The 23,193-nt window shown below is 36.4% G+C and overlaps 2 protein-coding genes and 1 long non-coding RNA gene across 4 annotated transcripts; 2 read left to right on the top strand and 1 right to left on the bottom strand.

Moving 5' to 3' along the window:
• Window positions 1–260: 260 nt before the first annotated feature.
• Window positions 261–4,805, top strand: LOC127857300 (calmodulin-A-like). Its single transcript, XM_052393709.1, has 5 exons — window positions 261–485; window positions 1,132–1,179; window positions 2,453–2,498; window positions 3,992–4,135; window positions 4,642–4,805. The coding sequence occupies exons 1-5, from the start codon at window positions 438–440 to the stop codon at window positions 4,803–4,805; spliced, it is 450 nt and encodes a 149-aa protein (XP_052249669.1). The 5' UTR covers window positions 261–437.
• A 681-nt stretch (window positions 4,806–5,486) lies between these two features.
• Window positions 5,487–7,564, top strand: LOC127858903 (uncharacterized). The gene is made up of 3 exons (XR_008039185.1): window positions 5,487–5,612; window positions 6,006–6,113; window positions 6,756–7,564. It is a non-coding gene; the product is annotated as an uncharacterized LOC127858903 (long non-coding RNA).
• Window positions 7,565–8,035: 471 nt separating this feature from the next.
• LOC127857881 (uncharacterized) lies at window positions 8,036–23,154 on the bottom strand. 2 transcript variants are annotated; one of them, XM_052394599.1, is made up of 7 exons: window positions 22,981–23,154; window positions 21,211–21,355; window positions 20,072–20,164; window positions 16,168–16,188; window positions 14,374–14,563; window positions 13,820–13,904; window positions 8,036–10,873 (listed from the first exon to the last, which is right to left on the bottom strand). In XM_052394599.1, the coding sequence occupies exons 1-7, from the start codon at window positions 22,999–23,001 to the stop codon at window positions 10,736–10,738; spliced, it is 693 nt and encodes a 230-aa protein (XP_052250559.1). In that variant the 5' UTR covers window positions 23,002–23,154; the 3' UTR covers window positions 8,036–10,735. The 2 variants fall into 2 exon arrangements, with proteins under 2 accessions (XP_052250559.1, XP_052250560.1); XM_052394600.1 differs by lacking the exon at window positions 16,168–16,188 and having other exon boundaries at window positions 22,981–23,152.
• Window positions 23,155–23,193: the final 39 nt, after the last annotated feature.

The following is a 23,193-nucleotide window of genomic DNA, read 5'->3' as shown; positions in this document are numbered from 1 at the left end:
AATACTGTTTAATAAGCGCGTGATTCGATGTGATAGAATTACTGTACGCAACAGTAATTAAAATGCTATTGTTATACAGGGTACACCTAATTAAGATATTTTTGTGATATCATAACTCGTTGTTTTATTGTACTATTTATTAAAATGCATATTGTTATACCCTTCAAAACTTGGTTGACTTATGTACAAACTATATTGTAATTCCGTGGTTGGATAGATAAAATTGTCAACATGTGTGTCATAAAGGAAAAATCCAACGACTGATTAATTATAAACAATAGTTAATAGAAAATACTTTTTGCGGCGTTCTTTTCTATGTGATTCCGTTGATTGGTGGAGCTTAGGTATACTATAGGTAGCAACAACCGGATTACATAGTTTTCAGAATATCTTCATCTACAAAAGGTATCATTATCAACAACCGACCTATTTACAATATGGATGAGGAGCAGGCGATACGCAAGCTTGAAGACGTTGTTGAAATTGTAAGTTTCAGAATAAAATTTAAATTGTATTCCGTTTATAATAACTGATTGCACCAATATGCTCCGTTGCTGTTTTTTCTTGTCTCGTTCCAGGGTTCCGTTCTTCTTTTATCGGTTGAATTTTATTTTATTTTAAGACGTTTTCAGTTACGGGCTTTTCTTGTATTCGTTCGTTTGTTTGTTCCTTCACCCATCCGTACTATTAACTCCCGTTTCTACTTTCCTCCCTTCCTCCGACCCTCCCTCCCTCCCTCCCTCCCTCCCTCCCTCCCTCCCTCCCTCCCTCCCTCCCTCCCTCCATCTCTTCCTTCTTCCCTTCCATTCTTCCCTGTCTCCTTCTTTCTAGTCCGTACTTCCTTCGTTCCCCCGTTATTTCCTTTGATCCTTCCTTCGTCTGTTCTTTCCTTCGTACCTTCATTCATTCGACCCGTCCGTCCTTCTTTCATTCCTTCCTCCCTTTTTTATTTCTTCCTTAACTCCTTCCTTAATTCCCTTATTATTTCCTTCCTATCTTCCTTCCATTCTTCTGTTCTGCCTTTGTTCCTTCAAAGATCAATAGCCATGTAATCGGTTTGCTGGTTGGTACATAAGCGAGTCGGTATTTAGTACAATGGTAGTAGTTTATTTGTGGATTACTTTGTTGCAGATGACGGATATGGCACACATCAGGCGAAGCTCACATTCAGGGCCCTCGGTAACGTTTGAAGTTAAGAAATGAGCCACGTGTAGTTAAGAAATTAGCCACGTTTAGTTAAGAAATTAGCCACGTTTAGTTAAGACATGAGCAACGTTTAGTTAAGAAATTAGCCACGCTTTAGTTAAAAAAAATTAGCCACGTTTAGTTAAGAAATAAGGCACGTTTAGTTAAGAATTGAGCCACGTTAAGTTAAGGAATTAGCCACGTTTAGTTAAGAAACTAGCCACGTTAAGTTAAGGAATTATACGTTTAGCTAAGAAATTAGCCATGTTAAGTTAAGACATTAGCCACTTTTAGTTAAGGAATTAGCCACATTTAGTTAAGACATTAGCCACGTTTAGTTAAGAAACTAGCCACGTTTAGTTAAGAAACTAGCCACGTTTAGTTAAGGAATTAGCCACGTTTAGTTAAGAAACTAGCCACGTTTAGTTCAGGAATTAGCCACGTTTAGTTAAGAAATTAGCCACGTTTAGTAAAACATTAGCCACGTTTTAGGAAAACTGGGCTAAACGTGTAAAGTGTCGTCTTAGATTAGCCTGTGAAGTTCGCACCGGCTAATCATGGTTGAAATATTCCACTGTTATCGAAAAAAAATCGTGATTCGTGTTTCGTGATATCGAAAATAGGTGAAAAAAACAATATACACACTATAAATAAAGGAAGTAGATTTTTTTATATATAAAATATATACAATTCACTACGCACGCACAATTTGCATTCTTGGGTTTACCATGTGACGATGATGATCAATCCACTGGCGTTAACTGGTACTTGCCTGGTACCGGTACCCAGTAAAAACAATTACCGAATATACTGAAAATATGAAGAAAACTTAACAACTTTTTTTAAGTATTGTAATATATCAGTTGTGATATTTTAATCAATATAAACTAATAATTGTAAAAAGATACGGTATTTTACAACTTTTCTTTTTTCGTCATTCGTGGTTGACAGTACCTTTAACAGATGGATAGAGTGTTGCCAATTAAGACTGTTTAATCAGTCATTAATATTAAACTAAATAAGCTATGGTAAAATTTTTCTTTAATCAAACATAAATTTAAACTACGTTTGGATTAATCGCGCGATATTATAATATTGTCAAATTCTATTATCTTCGTATAACAATTGTACTCCAATTACGCCCAGTTATATATAATAACATAAGGTAGGCCATACGCATAGAGACTTTCTATTACTAACTGCTTACTATTGCTAAAGACAAATATATGTATTTTCATGTTTATATCGATTGTATTTTGGATTGCAGAGTGTAACGAAAATGCTTCCGGAAATAAGTCCGACACTTGTACAAGGTAAGTCGGTATAACATTAAATGTGCATGCATACATTCCCGTTTTCCTTGTGTATTTTACATGTTATATATATTGTGTAGTCTATTTGAACCAAATTCATCGAAAAACAAAAGATGTGTTTGTCAGAAACACAATGCCACCTATTGCGCCGCTTTGAAGCCATATGTTTGATCTTTGACCTTGAAGGATGACCTTGACCTTTCACCACTCAAAATGTGCAGCTACATGAGATACACATACATGCCAAATATCAGACAGACAGTCCGACCGACCGACCGACCGACCGACCGACCGACCGACCGACCGACCGACCGACAGACAGACAGACAGACAGACAGACAGACAGACAGACAGACAGACAGACAGACAGACAGACAGACAGACAGACAGACAGACAGACAGACAGACAGACAGACAGACAGACAGACAGACAGACAGACAGACAGACAGACAGACAGACAGACAGACAGACAGACAGACAGACAGACAGACAGACAGACAGACAGACAGACAGACAGACAGACAGACAGACAGACAGACAGACAGACAGACAGACAGACAGACAGACAGACAGACAGACAGACAGACAGACAGACAGACAGACAGACAGACAGACAGACAGACAGACAGACAGACAGACAGACAGACAGACAGACAGACAGACAGACAGACAGACAGACAGACAGACAGACAGACAGACAGACAGACAGACCGACCGACCGACCGACCGACCGACCGACGGACGGACGGACGGACTAACAGACAGACAGACAGTCAGACAGACTAAAACAATATGTCCCCGATTTTCGATCCGGGGGCATAAAAATTCACTTTTTTGCAAGTTAGTAGGGCGACAATAAACACAACATACAACCAACAAACAGCGATTCTGTGACCCTAGTCATGCCATATAAATGAGCGGCACTCTGGTAAACTCTGAGCAGTGGTTGGTACATGCATTTCTCGCCTAGGCGACCAGGATTCAATCTTTAAATATCAGTTTGGTTGATGATCACTATTGCGGTCTGGTGGGTTTTCCTCTGGGTACTGCGGCTTCTCGCCACAAGTCAAAACCACGCCAAAAATTATATAATTTTCAGTAAAATAAATTGATGAAGATTGCAGCAAAAATTTTATAAAAGCGGACGGTGTCGTACCTGATAAGCCTTTTTTGATCGAACAGGCTGATCAGGTACGACACTTTTCTATCATGCATTAAGCACGGTTTTACAGACGGTGGCTCAAAAATACACACATTGAAAATTGAAGATTAGCCAGTAAGGGAGAAACCTGAATATAACCTGAAGTCCTTCATTTATGACAGGGACCACTGCTAAGCAGTGAGACAAAAACAACAATTGTACAAGACAAGACATACAGTTACACAACAAACAAACATTACAGAATAAAACTTAAAGCATAAATACAACAATCATTCATTTGATTTCTATTCATTTGATGCACACGATTGCCTTTTACTTGTTTCGCTTCAGAGGTGATTGAAGGGTTCAGCCTGTTTGACAAGCACAACCAGAACGGTCTTGATATTCACGAGCTTGCAACGGTGTTTCGAGCCCTTGGGCAGAATCCCACGGATGCCGAGCTGCACGAAATCATGCGAAACTACGATGTGAACCGTAAGTGTTTGTACGATCACAATCACCATCACCACCACCACCACCATAACCATCATCATCATCAACAACAACAACATCGTCGCCATCGTCATTATCAGCAGACGTATCATCATCATCCCCATCCCCATCATGATCATCTTCCTCGTCGTCATCATCAATATCCTCCTCTTAATCCTCATCATTATCATCATCATCATCTTCGTCGCCATCTTAACAATCATAACCATGATCCTCATCATCAATATATGAGTCGCGTTCTGAGAAAACTGGTCTTAATGCATGTGCGTAGTGTCAACCCAGATGGGACGACACAATCCGCCTAAACTTGATTTTCGGTAAGGAGGGACTTCCTTGAAACAAAAACACCAAAGAAGCGGAAAGTGTCGTCCCTGATTAGCCTGTGCGGACTGCACAGGCTAATCTGGGATGACACTTTACGCACATGCATTAAGTCGAGTTTTCTCATCATCACTATATCATCAAACGCTCACCCATCTAAATCGCAGGCGATGGGGTCATACAGAAGGAAGATTTCGAGCAGATGATTCTGTCCTACATGAAGCCAATGGTGCAGGTACAGGAGGAATTGAGGGACGCATTCAGAATATTCGACAAGGACGGCAGCGGGTTCATTGACAAGACAGGTAATGCAATAAATAGCAGGTTTTAATGATTCTGAAAATGACGTCATTCTCGCGCGTGCGCTTGCCATCAGTGCCATGCCACTATCGTTTTTAGTTTTTCAAAGACAATTTATGTCAGAAATGGCATGGAGCAAGTTCTTGTATACAAATGCAGATATTTATTTTTTTTAAAGCACAAGTCGAAGGCAGTCTAAGTGACATTTTGTAATATTTAGTGAAAACTGCGTGATTTAATAGATTTTTTTTTAGGGAGAACCGCCTTATATAAGCTTCATATATTTAGGGACAAAGTCCTGTCAGTAGTAAAGCATCTATGTGATTGAACTAACGACTATTAATGCAAGTACCCGTGAAGCCGGTTGTCCCGAGTTTTACTACTCACATAATTGGCCTAGAATAGACAGACAGAAGGGGAAACCACTGTGGTGTGTTTGTTCGCCAGAAACTACACAGTTGCCTCCCTTTTCAAAGATTTTTTTTTTAAACCAAATTACGTGCTGAGAAAACTAGTGTCTAATCCAAATGTCATTTATATTTAAATATATAAGTCGCTGAGTCTTCATATTTAGACATAAATAACATATGGTATTGGCTATCTTGTTAATATCCACGCGACCGAGATGCTTTAAATTTTGGTTCCATTTCGCCAGTCTATACCAGATAGGGCAGTTGTCAGTTTGGGCATAACGATATCTGTGCCCTTAGTCATAGAAAGCCATCTTAACATGAAAAAGTGTCAGGTAAACTTTCTTCCGTGATATGTTTGAATAAGCGTTGAAAACGGTGACAAATCGCAATTAAACACAACGGAAGTTATTTAGCGTATTGTTCAGGTACAGTTTAACTTTCTGTGTTTCAATTCGAAGTCCGTAACACTGAAGCGTCATTGTTATTTGTGTGAAAAATCTTATCTTTGAAAACGTAGTTGAGCCGCGTTCTGATAAAACTGGGCATAATGCATGTGCGTAAAGTGCCGTCCCAGATTAGCCTGTGCAGTCCGCACAGGCTAATCAGGGACGACACTTTCCGCCTAAACTTGATTTTCGGTAAGGAGGGACTTCTTTGAAACTAAAAATACCATAAAAGCGGAAAGTATCGCCCCTGATAAGCCTGTGCGGACTGCACAGGCTAATCTGGGACGACACTTTACGCACATGCATTATGCCCAGTTTTCTCAGAACGCGGCTCAGTAGTCACAAGCCGTATATCGCGCCATTCCGTTGCAGAGCTGGAGAGTGTATTGAAGAAGTACGGGGAGCCCCTCACCCATCACGAGTCCAAGGAACTCATAGACCTTATGGACAAGAACGGAGACGGCAAGGTGGATATGGACGGTAGGTGTTAGCATCATGGTCTGGGCTACTAATGTCTTGGAGAAAACTTACACACGTAATTAAGTCACAGGTGCGTATTTTAAAAGGTCCTTAAATAACACTGACAATGAGATTCATTATATTCACAAAATTCATGAAGTCACCGGCTATTTCGAGGTATTTTTTTTTTTTTAAACGTCTGAACAAATATACAGACCATAAATACATAGAAACAATCAATAATATTTATCATTGTGTACGCAGAAAACTTTGGCTTTAGAACAGACATACGACCTCAAAAGTGTTAAGCTCAAGATTTCCATGAGGAATTTTTTGAATACCAACCAAGGCTGACACGTTGCAATGCAACTCACCCAACGCAAATTTCCATTTCATATATCAGTATTCGCGGAGATTTTCAGAAATGTCAATTTAGAAATCTGTCTCCAGAATTCTGATCTGTCAAACTGATGGATCCGCTTAACACTTTGTAAACCCAGTTATTATTTCCGCTTCCATTTTCCAATTTAACACAAAACCATAAATAGACCTATATGTGTTTGCATTTTTTTTGCAACAGGGATTGTATATATACTGATATAAGCTGCGAGTACGCTTCTACTGACTTCACTTTATATTGCATTTGATGTCCTCTTTTTTTAGAGTTTGTGAACTTTTTATGCGAAGTGGATCGACCCAACTTTTTCCTTACGCACTACCCACATCACGTGAAGCTGAACGTGACAGACGAAACAAAGAAAACGTGATTATACATATGACGTCAATTACGACGTCATACAGATTAAGGACTCATGTGAGGCTCATAATGACTTCATACAACCTAAGGACTGATATTTGTTCTCATTTACAAAGTCGCCCTAATTATTAACCCAACGTTCCGAGTCATACATAGCATCGCTGATGTAGACATTGTGAAGCAACTGACCTGAAGCCATTGTGTGAAAATGAATACAATGTGATTACTATACATGAGAAGAAAATGTTATTTTATCTTTCGTTAAAAACTCCGCAATATTTACATGTCTAGCTTGTATGTAACGAAATACGGCAATACAAATGTCCCATTTGTTTGGAAATAGGTCTGACACGCAGAAAGATGAGCCATTATTGGTTGTGAATAAAATAGGACTATAAATGTTATGCCAATGTTGCAATGTTATGCTTATGTGTAATGAAATTGTAGCAATTTTTACAAAAGGTTGTAAGTGGTTCCAGCAAGCGAATGAATGATCTTTTTCAATAGGCGCCATGCCTACTACCCAGATAACGGACTCAGAAATGGTTAGATGAGTATTTGTCCAACAGCTTTTGTCTTTATATCAATATTGCTGTTAACTTGTGGCGCTGACCCCAGCTTTAATATGTGCCATGTTTGACGGTGTGCTGAATCAATCGTCCTGTACTGCATAGCCTTGTATATTACTGCAAACAACAATTTTCGTCTGATGTTTCGCAAGTTTCATTATTCCTATATTAAATCTTTAATCATAATCAGAGTCTTAAATATTTCACCAGTGGAAATCAAAGCTCTGAAATTTCAAACTTAGTCTTAACTTAAATTATTGACCAATGAGAGTGGTTGTCCTACTAGAGATTTAAGTTCCATTTGTTTAATACTTGAGGCTTAAGATAAATCTTAAGATTAGTTGTAGTCATAGACTTATTGAGAAAATCAGACTGCTTGAAGTCCTGTGAGGCTGACTCTTGACTTAATTGTGCTCAAATTAATGTAACTCAGCCAGAAAAATCCTTGATCACACTGCGGATCGAACTCGGGACCTCCAGGGTCCAAATCAGACAGACACTTTACAGCGTTGATATAAAAGCTAGCTCATATAGTAAGGCAGTATAAGTTCTCCTTATACCTAACCCTTCTACATTAATACTTACAGGTGTTCAATAAAACCACAATTTCACATGCATAAAAGTCACATTTTATTATATGAAAAATAAAGAATGAATCAAAATTGATTGCACAGAGTTTGCAATAATGATAAGACATTAAGCATGTACCACCACTTTACACTCCTAACTCTTTTATGTTGTCAAGTTATATAAAAATGAGCATTTTAAAGACTATAAGTTATCCGTATCTGCTTTATAACAAAATCAGTAAACAGTGAAGCCAACCAAATGATAATGGCTAAATCAAAGCAACAGCGCAGGATGATTCTTATTATTTTGAGAACAATATTAATATAATACATGTATATTGACAATTAAAATAACAACTATGTTTTCTACTTACCAAGAGCCCAGAAAGTAAGTTAATCTTTGAATAACATAACAGGGATTAAAGACTTGAACGGAAATCTGTTAATGTATATAGTCTTGTTTCAGCACTAATTATTGTTTAGTAATGTGTTAAGAATAGCATTCAACATCATATTATACTGTAAAAGTACACACATTAACACAGCTGTTTTACTCGTATACAGCAGTCAATATCCCGCAGCTTTTCACACAAAGAAAGATCACAAGAATGTTAATACTATATCTATCTACACAAAACATATTCAATCGTTCAAGGTCAAAATAACAATGGACAGTTCAGAGAACAGACCAATTACAATTGCATACTTTTTAAACATCAATATCAAGTTCAACCAAGGACCATCAATAATATTATCTTGTTTAATTTTTTTACAAAAATGTAAATCTGCAATAAAAATTAGTTTAGTCTATGAAGTAACTTGATTCTTCTTCAATGGTTATATAACAAATCAAATGGAAAGGTAAAATAACAAAGTTTTGAGATATCATAAATGACTAATTTAAGAATGAATAAATTGTTATTGAGTGAATGTTATGACAATCTTCATTACATTAACAATTCACTAACATGAAACATTACTGGTTACAGAGAGGATAGTTTACAAATATGGAAGCAAGGGCCATTGGCCATAGGTGGCCAACTTCAGACACAAAGAAACTATAATGTTCCCAGCAACTATTATGATGTTTCTGAAGCCAGGTCAGAAGAAAGAACACAATGTTCTGAGAAAATTTGATGAAGATAATAAATATTTTTCTTCATTTTGCCTGTAAAATGTATTCAGGATTAGATAACTTGTAAGTTTGATCCACTTTCAAGCAGGCTGCCACAATATGATCTTACTCTCCACTACACCAATGGGCCTTGTGATTTGTACAGCCATTTTTCTGTACAAGTTTACATATACCATGATGTGTTCCCCAAAAGCTTGATCCCAGGTGAAAAATTTAAAGAAATTTAGTACAGGACAACTACATAATGCTAAAATATAATTGAAACAATATCAAGACTCTTAATACAGCGTAATATTGTGGATTTTTTTTTAACTACACAACATATATAAGGAAAACAAGTCACCTCCAGGGTAAGCCAATTTAGTCCTTTGGGACATTATTTGAAAAGAATTGGTCTGGTATCACCATACAGTCTTACATGCCAAATACAAGACCTCTGGGCATATGCCTTTTGGTTATGATTCTTAAGCAGGCATTTGATGTTTGAGTTTTGGGATAAATTGACATAAATCCTTTATAGCTGGAGGAGCTTATGGTGGTAAATAAGAGTATTTAGTGTAAACCTATTTATTTTAGCTCAATTGCATTGAAGGTACTACTTCTTATTTGAAACACTCTCAGTCAGTTTTCTGGACAAGAATCAGTTATTAGTGTCAATAGGGGAAATCTAAGGAAGTTACCACAGTAGGGATCGAACCTGTGATCTCCCGGTCACAAGCGGACAACATATCCACCACGCCATGGGGAACACAGCAAATAAAGTTGGGTTATGATTCGTAAGCAGGCATGTGATGTTTGAGTTTTTGGATCAATTGAAATCAATTCTTAACCAAAGGCTGGAGGAGTTTTATTTTCTTGTGGTAAAAAAAAAGAGTATTTGAGGTAACACTGTGAAGCACTCCAACTGATGTAAGTGGAAAGATAAATCATATCCCTAGAATTCCTGGATTTTAGCTCTAGTACGGTTGGGAATGTGCACAATTTGTCATCAGGTAACACTACAATGTCTTTAATAACACTACATGTGTAAGATGATGAAAGATTACACATATATACTTTGGTTACATTTGTTTTTATTTCATTTTTATGTTCTTATGGCATTTTATTCAGGAGGAAAAAGATAAAAAAAAAAACTTTTTATTTATTTTAATTGTTTAAAATAGCGCTGCATTGGGGTACTGTTCCAAATTTTTTTTGACTTTCTTACAATGCCTGACATTTAAAGTGCCCAAAATCACTGTCTTTCTTATTTGGACTAAGTGAAATAGAAATTTCTTAAGCCAGATATTACTTTATCAGTCACTTGTATTGCAATACAACATTGTTCCCCTTTAATAGTCATTGAGAGATAATTGTTGTATACAGGCCATCTTTGAAATTTCAATTATCAAGTGTAAGCACACATTTATCGTTATAGATACAGAATACATTTTAAGTTCCTTTTTTCAAGCAAACAGATGGTCCCAGGCATTTTTCAAATAATGCAAGGCCAGAGGCAGTTTCAACTTACCAGAAATTAATTTCTTTCGGTAAAAAATCACCAGCAAAATATAAATCAGCGAAAAGGAGTGAATATTTAGAAGCAATTTCATTGGTCCATTCCCCTGAAACCGTCATTTACTGCGGAAAAACCAAAACATGAATTTGAGAATAAAATATCCGAATGTCGCTCCAAAAACTAGCCTTTCTCTGTTCACCATGACGTCTTGATTTTTTTCAAGCATTGTCAGCCTTCTGTTTAACTGATGCAACTGAAAACATAAGAACAAAAATATTAAATAGCATATTCAGTTAACTAGGTTTGGCAATACAGCATTAACATATTTTATTCCACTTTTACAGTGAAATTCGGTTGATTAAAGCCCCGTTAATCAAATTTCTGCTATAAACCACTGCACGAAAGGACATCATTTTTTCGACAAAATAACGTCATAAATCCAGCGAAATTATCCAGTTAAACTAAATTTGTTTAAATAAAAAGGTTTACTGAATAAACCTTACTAATAGAATAATAGATTAGTGTTGATTATAGATCAGGTTTATCATGCTCTGCAAAAATTAAAAAGCACGAGCCTTTTGTTTTCTAAGCCTTGCATGATAAACCTATAATCTATAATCAACACTAACCTACTATTCTCTATATACATGTAAAATGAATTGGTTTAAGGGGCACTATTTCCATAGCTAAGAATGTGGTCCAGAACATATAATTGAGAGATAAATATCGCTTTCAATATGTTAACAAGAAGGAAACAATCCACTTTATAAGTAAATGATTTGGTCTTATTAACTGTATGTTAACTCAGCTATGTACATGGGTGAAAGTAGGAAATTCCCAAAATACTGAAAATAAAATCTGGGGGCCGATAGGGCCCCCAGTGGGTCCAGGGCAAAGGGCCCTGGCTAGGGGTCCAGGGGGCCTCTGGCCCCCGGAAGCTCCTGCATTTTAGCTTATTTGAAACAAAGAAATCACTTCTCCTAAGCTTAAAGACACCTGTATTTTCAATTTTCACCTGATTCAAAACAGAAAAAAACTGTTAGTTTGGCTAGAATATATCACAATCTATTTCTTAAACATTTCATGTAGATCAAATGTGATAGGCAAAATCTTTAAGATAACACTAAACTTTCTCAACTATATACACAATGTACAAATATTTACAGTATAATATAGATCAATTAACATGTTTTGGCAATACATTTTCTGTCTTGTATTTTTAAGTAATTTGTTTTTATATCTTATCTAGTTATTTACTAATGATTTAATTTACAAATCCGGTAATTTTTCACATGCGTAACGTTCTCGGCGTGAGACTTAAACGCCTTTTTCCCATTTGATTGGTACTTGATCGTTTTGAAACAGATATCACAATATCATATGCGCTACCCGGAATGATTTTTTGTTTGTTTGTTAAACCAATCTCCCCATTTCTCTCCACGAGAGTCTCTTTCATGGAGCCATTGTCATCGCCACTTGTTTTTCACATCACTTTCAAGTTCTTTTTTTTGTCGAACCCCGGAAGCAAATACATGATTTGATCATGTTTTTTTGGTTTCGGAAGTAGTTATTTTGACTTGTCCGCCATATTTTTTTGAGAGATAAGACCGTTTCATAACGTCGATTTCTATTGGTTGACCGATTTACGTAAACCAATCAAAACGCTTTTTTGGAAACCGAGTCAGATTCCCGATTAACTTCGAGTAATTCCATGAGGTAAACCATTTCATAGACAAAGGAATCGTAAATTATCGGCAGGTTTCGCCAGAATATTCTAATGAGGTGACGCCATGCTGCCTTCTGCACGCGCGGGCGGTCTTGCGGGAGACATGTTATTTCGGGCGAATAGTGCCCAGAGGGATAGAACGATTCACGAGAAATTAAAGAGCAATACGCCCAGGGGGATAGACTAATAGAGAAGCAATGGCCGCGTCAAATCTATAAATAGATATGGGTTAACAGAACAGTGGGAAACCAATTTATCACGTCTGGAATCGAGCGCATTTTGTTTATCGGCATTGCTGGACACACTGCCTACCCCCCCCCCCCCCCCCAACAAAATCTCATCGGATTTACATGATTCACGAAAACGACCTCTGAGAAGCCAAAAAATACGGAATTCCGTAATAATACGGAACACTTTCACCCATGTATAATGTATAATATTTAACAAAACAAGGGCTGTTTGTTAAACATGCATGCCCCCCATATGGGCTGTCAGTTGTAGTGGCAGCCATTGTGTGAATACGTTTTTTGGCACTGTGAACTTGACCTATGACCTAGTGACCTGAAAATCAATAGGGGTCATCTGCGAGTCATGATCAATGTACTTATGAAGTTACATGATCCTAGGCATAAGCGATCTTGAGTTATCATCCGGAAACCACGTCATTTATTCTACATTAGTGAGTTTCTAGAGGCCTTGACATTTACCTTTAAAAGGGGTGACTCCAACAGTCACACCCTAACATGTATGTTTATTGTTCAGTTGCCTGTATAGGCATTGGTCACTTTCCTTGTTTAACATGTGCTGTCCCAAGACAGCCTGCTTGACTATTCTTTTTTTTAACATGTAATATGCATTTTCTGTCAGTAACCTGATATAATGACTATGATTTAATATTTGATGGTGCTAATCTGTAAAAGTCAAATAGTTAGTAAGATACAACAAAATAAGATTGTTTAACTAACTTAATGGAGCTATAACCCGCAAAAGTTCAGATGAATTTTCTTCTTCAAAAAGGGGGATAATTCTGGTAAATTGCAAGTCAGAGTTATTAAAATTGACAGTGACCTTAAACAATTACCCTGTAACCCTGTTGTCCACTGTCACAGACATTACAATTATAAAACATTTAATGGTCAGTAATTGCATGTTTGCAGTTTGTCTGTCAGACAGGGAAGGATAAAAGGAGACTCCTTCCGAGGAAACTTGGCTTAAAGCATAGGTGTAAAGTGTCAACCCCCGATTAGCCTGTGCTGTCTGCACAGTCTTATCAGAGACAACACTTTCTGCCTGAACTGGATTATTGTTTGAAAGAGACTTCTTAAATTCGATAAAAGTGAAAAGTGTCGTCCTTGAGTAGCCTGTGGGGACTGCACAGGCTAATCCTGGATGACACTTAACACATATCCATTAAGCCCAGTTTTCTCAGAACAAGGCTAAAATGAACAAAAATGGGCAGAATATCGCTTCTACCTGTGAGCGTAACTGAAGTGAACTCTCCTCTGACATCATTATCTCTGATGTCGGTGTCACAGGATCTCTCACAGCCACAGTCCTGCTGAAATATTCACCAGAATGCTATACAGTACAGTTTCAGTCCACTGTCACACAGTTAAATGTTCAGAAATCTTTTTTACAGACATCTAACAGACCAAAATAAAAAAAAAACTTTTTAAAAATCAGATTTATAATAAGATATCAGTACATTTGAATCTACACACAAGATAGCATTTGATGCCTCTGGAGTCTGGACTTAATCCATCAAGTACAAACTACGTAATTTACAAACCAAGCATAATGCTTGGTTTGTTACGTAGTTTGTACTTGATGGATTAACTATATGAAAATTAAGAAACAAATAAATCTTTTAATGTGTTAAAAAAAAATCGAGATTTTAAGAAGGCATCCATGAACGCCTAATTCAAATAAACGTAATTCCTGAAACACTGGATTAGTAACATCCAGTACTTTCTGAGCAATTGCAAAGAGGAAAAAAGATCAAAGCAATAAAAGCACTAAAGACATACCCATTTGGTATTCTAGTTTCTGCATTATTTGTCTCATCATTATCCTCAGAAGCAAGGGAAGGAAACCTCTCATCCAGAGTTAGGGTCCTTGGCGGGGTCTGAAGTCCGACAGATTCGTAGTAGTCTCCCCTAGGAAGTCCATCAAAGTTCAGGTGAAAGTCTTGTCGTGAACCAATGTGATGACCTCCCCCTAAAGGTAAAATGCTTAAGAGTTCAACAATTATTTCTCATTCACCTGTTTTCCCTTAAAAGTAAAATGTTCGAGAGATCAATATCACATCTCAATCTGTTTTCACCTAAAAACCAATAGTTTAAGAGATCAACAATGACTTATCGATCACCTTTTGTTTGACAAATATTGTAGTCTTCACTTTATAGTGGCAATGACCTATTTGGGCATATGAGAGGTGGTTGTAAATTATCGAGACGATGCTTCTTTCAAAGTTATAGCACAAAGGTACAGAACCTTTTTTTACTAGGATTCTATTTTTACATTTAAGTCATGAAAGGTCTCATTAAAATGTCTAACAATCTGTATCTAATAAATTGACATAATATCATGCACATTTGCTTCTTTGAGTTTACATAATTTAAATTACAGCGCTTTTTGATTTGGGGAAAGGGCCTTGATTTCCATTTTTGGAGAAATAATTATCAACAAAACTGAGAAAGGGGAAATTTATTCTCAAACTAAGCTTGGAATAAGGGTAAAATTACATCATTTTAAAGAAATTCTATTTGGGAAAAGAGCTGTTCTCTTGGGGAGAAGGGGCCTTTAAAAGGTCCTTGCTAAAGACAGAAAAAATCCCTGAATTAATAAGCATTTTGTTGGTGCATGTATTTCCGAACATGTCAACTACATTCAGTGCTCCAGATGGCATACCCATGAACATGTCAAACACGATTCATTCTAAAAGTGTTAAATCACTTATTTTAAGTTGCACAACTTATATACTATTGTGCAGCATATTAAAATGTATGCATTACAATTTATGTATGCATGATATTGATGCACTTAATTATTTCTGAATCTGAACAACTATCCTATATCATTGAACGACCCTCTTATATCATTGAATGAGTCTCATTAATCATTATAACACCCTTCTAAATATGTATATGAACATCCTAAATTATTTAACTACCCAACTAAATCTTTATTCAACCCTCCTAAATTTAACCAGTTTTTACAGCCCTCCTTAATCATTTTATGACCCTCTATAATTTATATGACCCTCCTAAATCATAATGCAATCAAATTAAATCATTGAACAACCCTTTTGAATCTTTATACGACCCAGGTTTTTTTTCCTTCTTTGTTACCCGCTGAAAATCGGCCCTTTCCCCTCGGATTTTTATTCCCCTCAGCAGGTAAATTTTCCCCCAGATTTCATTCCCCCCCCCCCAAAAAACCTTTTTTTTTAAAACATTAAATACATAAGTTAACCTGATCCAGTGTAGAAAATAGAACATGTTGCATAATTAAATTATCTGTTGCCTTGAATTTGTTTTAAAAACAGTAAAATATGTTAAATTGATTATTTAAGACTTTCATCATTTTCCCCCAAAATCTGGCGCTTCGCGTGATTTTTTCCCCCCAAAATCCAGCATTTCGTGAGATTTTTTTCCCCTAAAAAAAGGCAAGGCCCTTTCCCCAAAATCAGATAAAAACCCCTGGACCCTCCTTAATTTTGATACGACCCTCCTGAGTCATTTAAAGACCCTTTTAAATAATATACCACCCCTTGTGATTCTTGATACCATCCTACTAATAATCAGGAAGCTCCAACTAACCTGATTCTACTTCAAACATGTCTGAAAATAAAAAATCAAAGTTTTTTAAATAACCAGTTATGTATAAATGATGATGAGTATGTTTTAATATTTTTTTTCCTTGCAAACATATTATTTTCTTTATTTGAATACAAAAATAGCTGTTGTTGTTTTTATAAGAAATTTTCAAACCAGAAACAATCTGACAAGATGTACAAGTCCCACGGGAAAGGATGCAACATAAATTAATAAGTGCACTTTGTGTACATAGGATCACAAGACACATGCAAACTGACGAAAGGATGGACTAAGCGGGACTGGGCTATGGAGTTCAACCCAGATAAGTGTGAGGTACTTAGGATCACACGCAAAAAGAACCCCACTATCTTCAATTACACCCTACATGATAAAATCCTAAAATCCACCGATACTGGGAAGTACCTTCGAGTAACCATCTCAAAAGACCTAAACTGGACACTAGAGCTGTAACAATTACCCATCATTAGATTCGATTCGATTTCGATACCAAATGGTCCGATTCGATTATTTTCGATTCGATTCAAATTAAACTATATGCTGCTTACATTGTTGTATTTTGCAAACTATTTCATGTTGTGTTTGTCCAGGGAATGAATTAATATGTTTTGTTTATGTTATTAACTTATTATGTTGTACATATTAAGCGTTTTATTTTTGAAATAAAAATTTTAAACGCAACATTGTTTTATAAGCAAAAGTTTATTAAACAAAATTTCCTGTTGAGATATTCTCAGATTTTTTTGCTTACTGTTAAAAGAGCTTGTCGTTGGAGATGAAGATTTCACATCTGAAATATCAACCGAGTGTTTTTTCTCTTTAAGTGTTGCCTCAAATTTGTAGTGGTTCCAGAATAAGGGTTACGTACGTCAACAAAACACGTTTTGCAAGTTGCCTTTGCATCAGAACCTTCGCGAAATCTGAAATGTTCCCATACTTTTGATTTTAATTTTGACGATGTGTCTTTCGGCGTGGTTGAAGAAGCCATTTTACCGGCTCGGCATGTTTTTCATTCAGTCATTGGATGCCATATTGGCTATTGACTAATCACATGACGTATTACAAATGACAAGAAAGTTTAGACGACAGATTTGGAAAGTAAGGTTTAAAATGCGGATTAATCGGGATTGCAGTGAATCGAATCGAAATTGGCCGTATTGGTATCGAAATCGAATCGGCGGCGTTGAACCGGTTTTTCGATACATCGAACCGAATCGTTACAGATCTACTGGACACATCACATAAACAACACAACCTCCAAGGCAAAAAATTCCCTAAGATTTATTCAGAGAAACATCAAAACTCAAAATAAGAAAATCAAAACCACAGCCTACTTCACACATGTTAGACCCCAACTAGAATACTGCTCTGTAATTCGGCACCCTTGGCAGAAAAGTCTAACTTACAACATTGAAAGTGTCCAAAGAGCTGCGGCTAGATATGTTTGTAGCAACTATAGCTTCCAGAGTAGCGTTACTCATATGCTAAATGAGCTTGGTTGGCCCACCCAAGAAAGCCGCAGACTCCAAACCTCCCTCATCCTCCTCTATTAAATTCAGTACCACCTTGTTTACGTTGACCATGACCACCTCACCCATACCCGTAACTTGAACTTCTTGATCCCCCATTCCCGCACACAGTACCACCTAAACTCCTTTTTCCCGAGAACCCTAAGACTTTGGAATAGTCTCCCATACCAGGTCAAGTCCAGCCCCAGCCTAGATATCTTCAAAGATAGGCTGGTGACAGTTACAGTTTAGCCACCCTACTATGTTTTTAATCTTGCACACTTTTATCTTTGAACTTTTATCTGTTAATCTGCACTTATATTTTATTCTTAACACAGTTTTCTTGACAGCGCCTCCCAATCATAGTCAGGATTGATTGTTCGGGAGTAACAAGTAGAAGTAACAAGAAGGCTGACAAGAAAAGCATTTGACAGCCTGACAAAACTAAATAGCAGTCGAATGAAAAATTCAGACACACAATGCAGAAACAGAGCTGCACTTGAGCACACAATTTGCCACAAAATGTACTGATCCGGCAAACCCAGACTCATGATAGATTACCACTAGAGATTTTTCAACTGTTTTCATTGACATCAAAACTTGAAGTTCTGTTTACACAAGGAAAAAGAATCAATGAAGAGTGTCTCTGTACTATTTGATGCAATCAGTGAAGATAGAAAGGTTTATACTATTATTAAAATATACAGTGTTTATTTTTTCACCATTTTGAAAATCATTAAATGGGGCCCGAGACATTTTGGTTTGGTAAACTTGGCATCATTTTAAAATTGGCGTCTTTGTTGTTTTTTCACTTACAAATACTTTATAATTGAAAAACAAGAGATGTGTTTGTCAGAAACACAATGCCCCCTAATGCGCCGCTTTTTTTGTTGACCTTTGACCTTGAAGCATGACCTTGACCTTTCACCACTCAAAATGTGCAGCTCCATGAGATACACATGCATGCCAAATATCAAGTTGCTATGTTCAATATTTCAAAAGTTATTGCAAAACTTTAATGTAAGGTTAAAGTTTTGGTGACAGAATGATGGAATGACAGACAGACAGGCCAAAAACAATATACCCCCGATCATTCGATCCGGGGTCATAAAAAGTGATTTCAACTTTATGATAACTTAGGCTCAACTAATAGAGCTAGATAAGGAAATTATCTAAATGTTGCAATTTACAAAAAATAAACAAAGGCTGCCTTTGTGAAACATCATGCTTGCACTTTGAAGCCACACAGCAGCTATATTCCAATTGAAAACATTATGAGGAAGTTACAGTCCATTGATATTTGACAAAGTTTGGGGCCTTGGACAGTATCTGAACAAGTTGTGAAAAAAGTGTCACTTTAAGAAAAATTCCCAAGTCCAAGGCTCATTAATTTGCCAAAACTTAATGGAATGGAACAAAACACACTTCATCTGTAAGTCATGTAGGTGGACTCACATACCAATGCTAAGCTTAAAATCTGAAAGCATTTCGTAAAAAGACCCTCTGGAAAACAGTTATTATAGATAAAATATTGAAGTGCAAGGTCCATATCTTCTCCAATAATCAAAGGACCTGAATGAAACTCACAATTCATCTTTAAGTAATATAGGTTGACCCACATACCAACAAGAGCACCACATAGCGGGTGCCAACGCTCGGCTGTTGGTGCAGTTGTGAATAAATGAAAGCTTGTCAGAAATGATCTTGTCCTTTGACCTAGTGACCCAAAAATGGGTGTGGCATGTAGAATTCATCAAAATGCATCTACATATGAAGTTTCCAAGTTGTATGTGGAAGCACTTTGATTTTAGAGCCTATGTCAAGGTTTTAGCATGACACGGACGGCGAGCTGGCTATGACAAAACCTCGAGTTTTCTCAGAAAACAGCAGAGCTAAATATCAAACTATCTAAAAGCATTTCCTAAAGAACTTCCAGAAAATGGAATGCTGGAAAGACGGACAGTCCGACTGCTATATGCGACCCGTTGGAAGAAATACAAAGTAAACTATAATTATTTTGTGTTTGGTTAACTTTTTATTGGGAATTTAGGATTTCATACGGAAAAATATGAACTTTTTGAGATTGAGACAGGGCCATATGACCCAAAAGTTTACACAAACAAGAAATGTGTTTGTCCCCTTTCGCGCCGCTTTGATTTAGTTTTCTTGACCTTTGACCTTGAAGGATGACCATGACCTTTTACCACTCAAAATGTGCAGCTCCATGAGATACACTTGCATGCCAAATATGAAGTTGCTATCTTCAATATAGCAAAAGTTATTGCAAAATGTTAAAGTTGGCGCAAACAAACCAACAGACAGGGCAAAAACAATATGTCCCCCACTATAGTGGTGGGGGACATAAAAATACACCGATTTACCTGCTAACATTATTCTTTCGGGGACATTCATGTTGTGTCTGCGCTGCCCTTGTGACTCTTCTGGCCAGTCCAATCCTCGGCGCATGTCAAACTCTACAAATTTCATTAAAATATATAAAATGTTCAATTAAATTATCCGTAACATAACATCATCGATTTAATGAACAGTTTTCACAGCCTGGAAATTAGAAATATACCGCATACCGTGTGTGTTAAATTCCAGGATTTACATGTACATCAGTCTTTAATTTCTGTGGTCCCCATGAATTATAAGCATGTGAAAGTAGGGTTCTAACAGGTTATTTGATCAAAGACAGACAAATGCATTTCTGAGTAATTTGTGTTCCTGGATATTGACATTAAATTTAGTGTCATTTTAAGAAAATTGTACTTATTGCATTTACTCCCAAATCCACATGTCAATTAGCAATTACAATAACAATTTGTGCACATCAGGGGATCAGCTGACTTTTGTTCAATGTGAAATACATGTATCTAATCTACTTCCTGATTGGCTGTCAATTGCATCAAACCTTTAAATAGAAAAACTGAATATTAGGCATAAAATAATTTAATTAACTCATAACTGTTTATTTCCATAACAATAGACAAAAATTTGTGTTTATAAAATGCATAAACACATTAATCATCAATGTTGGAATGAATTTGATTAAAAATGTCTATGATTCATGTGAAGCATGCGTTACAAACAGACTGAAATGAAAGATTGATTTAAGGTGTCCCGCCACAAGGTCAAATGTCCTGATTGTGGCCAGAATAATAATAGCATGTAAGATGCTGTACTGTAGCTATTAACTTGCATATATATGTACATGCATTTCTTTTTCCTGCATCTGCATCATTCATTTGAATGTATTGTTTATATAAAAGATAGAATGAACAGACTCAATGAATTACAACATTTATTATGTATTATTCCCATCAAAGCAATTATGTGAGCACTTCATAATTTAAAATTCACCACATCAGAACATGTTTGCATCTCATTTGATGCAAATTTCATAATAGGATCCACAATTTAAGGGTAAGAAATGCAGAAAACTGCAGTAACACCCATTCCTATATGTGTTTATTGTTATTCAGTTTAAATGTTTAAATTTATAACAAACTTGTGGTACCAGTGTCTCCACCATTTAGAACTGGGATTGAGTCCGGAACCTGCATCTGATTACTGATGGCTGATATAAATTCTGGATCGTAATTCCGTGGCTGTACATCGCTGTAGTCTGACGGCAAACTGGACACAAAACTCCGTCTGGAGTACTGAAAACAGAAGTTAACACGTTTTAAATAACCATCTGATCAAAAGCCAGATCATAGGGGGTTATGTAGCACAAATAGTAAGGATCTGGTCAACAATCAGCAATTTTCTTTCTTCTTAATAATGTATCGATAAATCATAAATGGTACCGACCAAATCGGAGAAAAAAATAATTCCCAATTGCTGTCTGAAACATACCAAAATAAAGAAAGATAAAGAAAGTAACATCAATTTGTTTCCAAAATCATGTAACTAGCAAGTGAACATATAAAACTGATAAGTTGATTATAACCAAGAGAACAGGCTTGATAAATTCTGGAAAAAGCTAAAAAAAAATGTTCCATCAATTATGCCATTTCCGTTTTAATTATTCATGGGTGCCTGCCATTGTCAAAGTATGGCTTTAACAAAACTATTACTGTTGATGATGGCCAACCTGAGTCAGTGTCAAACGAGGCCCTAATTATCAGTCAGGATCTCAGTTTTATATTGTTAAATTCTTAAATGAGCATAACTAAATTTGTTATCCAAAGTACGCTACGGAATGTTAATGTTAACACCACATTAATAAATGCTAGCTTCAAATAAACAGGCAGTGTTTTTTTTCACCATTTTGGGAATGGGGTCGGGTCCCTTTGGATTGGAAAAATGTGCGGCATTTTCATGAAAATTGGGAAATAAGTGCTGTTTTTGCTTTGCTAAAAAATGCGTCAAAATTGAGTATACGAGTATTTTCAGAATAATATTTGGACTATCCCTTACTTTCATAGTATTGGCCCTCCTCAAAGTATCGGCCCTTTAACGAAAAACCGTGAAGATGTGCGGGAAAATTGATGTTTTTCAAATTTAGAAGTTGTTATTTATTTGATGGTTATCCATGACTATTACGACAATCATTCTCATGATTTCCAGTGTTCATTGGAAAGTAGGTCATGTTTGTTCCAGGGGATGCTACGAGTTTTAAATAATGTAACACACATGTAAGTACTTTGTTAATGGATAAGTGGTAGCTTTATCAAATGTGTTATATGCCGCTTATTTTTCAATAAAATGTAAAAATATTTTAACAACAAAATGAGCAAGAGTTTCGTTTTACCATTACTATTTTTAGAACAAGAACGTGCACATAGTATCAAATCTTAACAACCAATCACAAGGGCTGATACTATGAGAGGGTCAGTACATGAAACAGATTACTAAAGGGAGCTAAGTCTAGCAAGTATTTTGTCAAAACATTACGGATTTAAATGCAGTTTTCGTTGTTATGTCCAAGAATACACATTAAACTATATATTGACATATAACGCATGCATATTTTTGTATTCCTTCACTTCCAAAATTCCAATGTTTTCATTAAGAGGGCCGATACAACGGAAAGAAATGCTATTGCAACTCCCAGCAACCCGGAGGGAGTTGGACTATTGCAACTACCTCTTCCTTTACGTGACCAAGTTCATGCCGTGACATTTAGCTCCAGCAGGATACAAATTTCATTATTCACAGCTAATTGTAAAACGTATTGTGTTAGATTCGTTGGTTCCAAACATCCTTTAATCGTTACCCCACCCACTTTAAAAGAATGGACTGAAAGTCAAAAAGATATTTACAATAAAGAGACATTCTTTACCTTGTCATTATCTTCAGCCATGCGTAAATTGTGATCAATATGCTATTTCACAACAAACTGACACGGTAGAGTAATAAAATGTTATCTGGATGGCATTATTTCTTTTTATTTTGAATGTTTTCTTATTTCGTTCTTCACTTCCGGTTTCATGTAGACTGGCTATTCAGTCAGTATAAAGACTTTTCTGTGGTTGTTAAAAATCTGCAAGCCAGT

The sequence above is a fragment of the Dreissena polymorpha genome, chromosome 14 (genome assembly GCF_020536995.1).
Source record: "Dreissena polymorpha isolate Duluth1 chromosome 14, UMN_Dpol_1.0, whole genome shotgun sequence".
Lineage (NCBI taxonomy): Eukaryota > Metazoa > Mollusca > Bivalvia > Myida > Dreissenidae > Dreissena > Dreissena polymorpha.
This window is presented reverse-complemented; position numbering and strand designations above follow the sequence as displayed.

Excerpts from the sequence above, each read along its gene's own strand:
- LOC127857881 (XM_052394599.1), bottom strand. The coding sequence starts at position 23,001 with ATGGCTGAAGATAATGACAAG. Across the intron at positions 14,564-16,167 it reads CATGTTTGAAGTAGAATCAG|GGGGAGGTCATCACATTGGT; the intron begins GTTAGTTGGAGC and ends TTTTACCTTTAG. Across the intron at positions 10,874-13,819 it reads CACTTCAGTTACGCTCACAG|TTGCATCAGTTAAACAGAAG; the intron begins GTAGAAGCGATA and ends TTATGTTTTCAG.
- LOC127857300 (XM_052393709.1), top strand. The coding sequence starts at position 438 with ATGGATGAGGAGCAGGCGATACGCAAGCTTGAAGACGTTGTTGAAATT. Across the intron at positions 1,180-2,452 it reads GCTCACATTCAGGGCCCTCG|AGTGTAACGAAAATGCTTCC; the intron begins GTAACGTTTGAA and ends TTTGGATTGCAG. Across the intron at positions 2,499-3,991 it reads AAGTCCGACACTTGTACAAG|AGGTGATTGAAGGGTTCAGC; the intron begins GTAAGTCGGTAT and ends GTTTCGCTTCAG.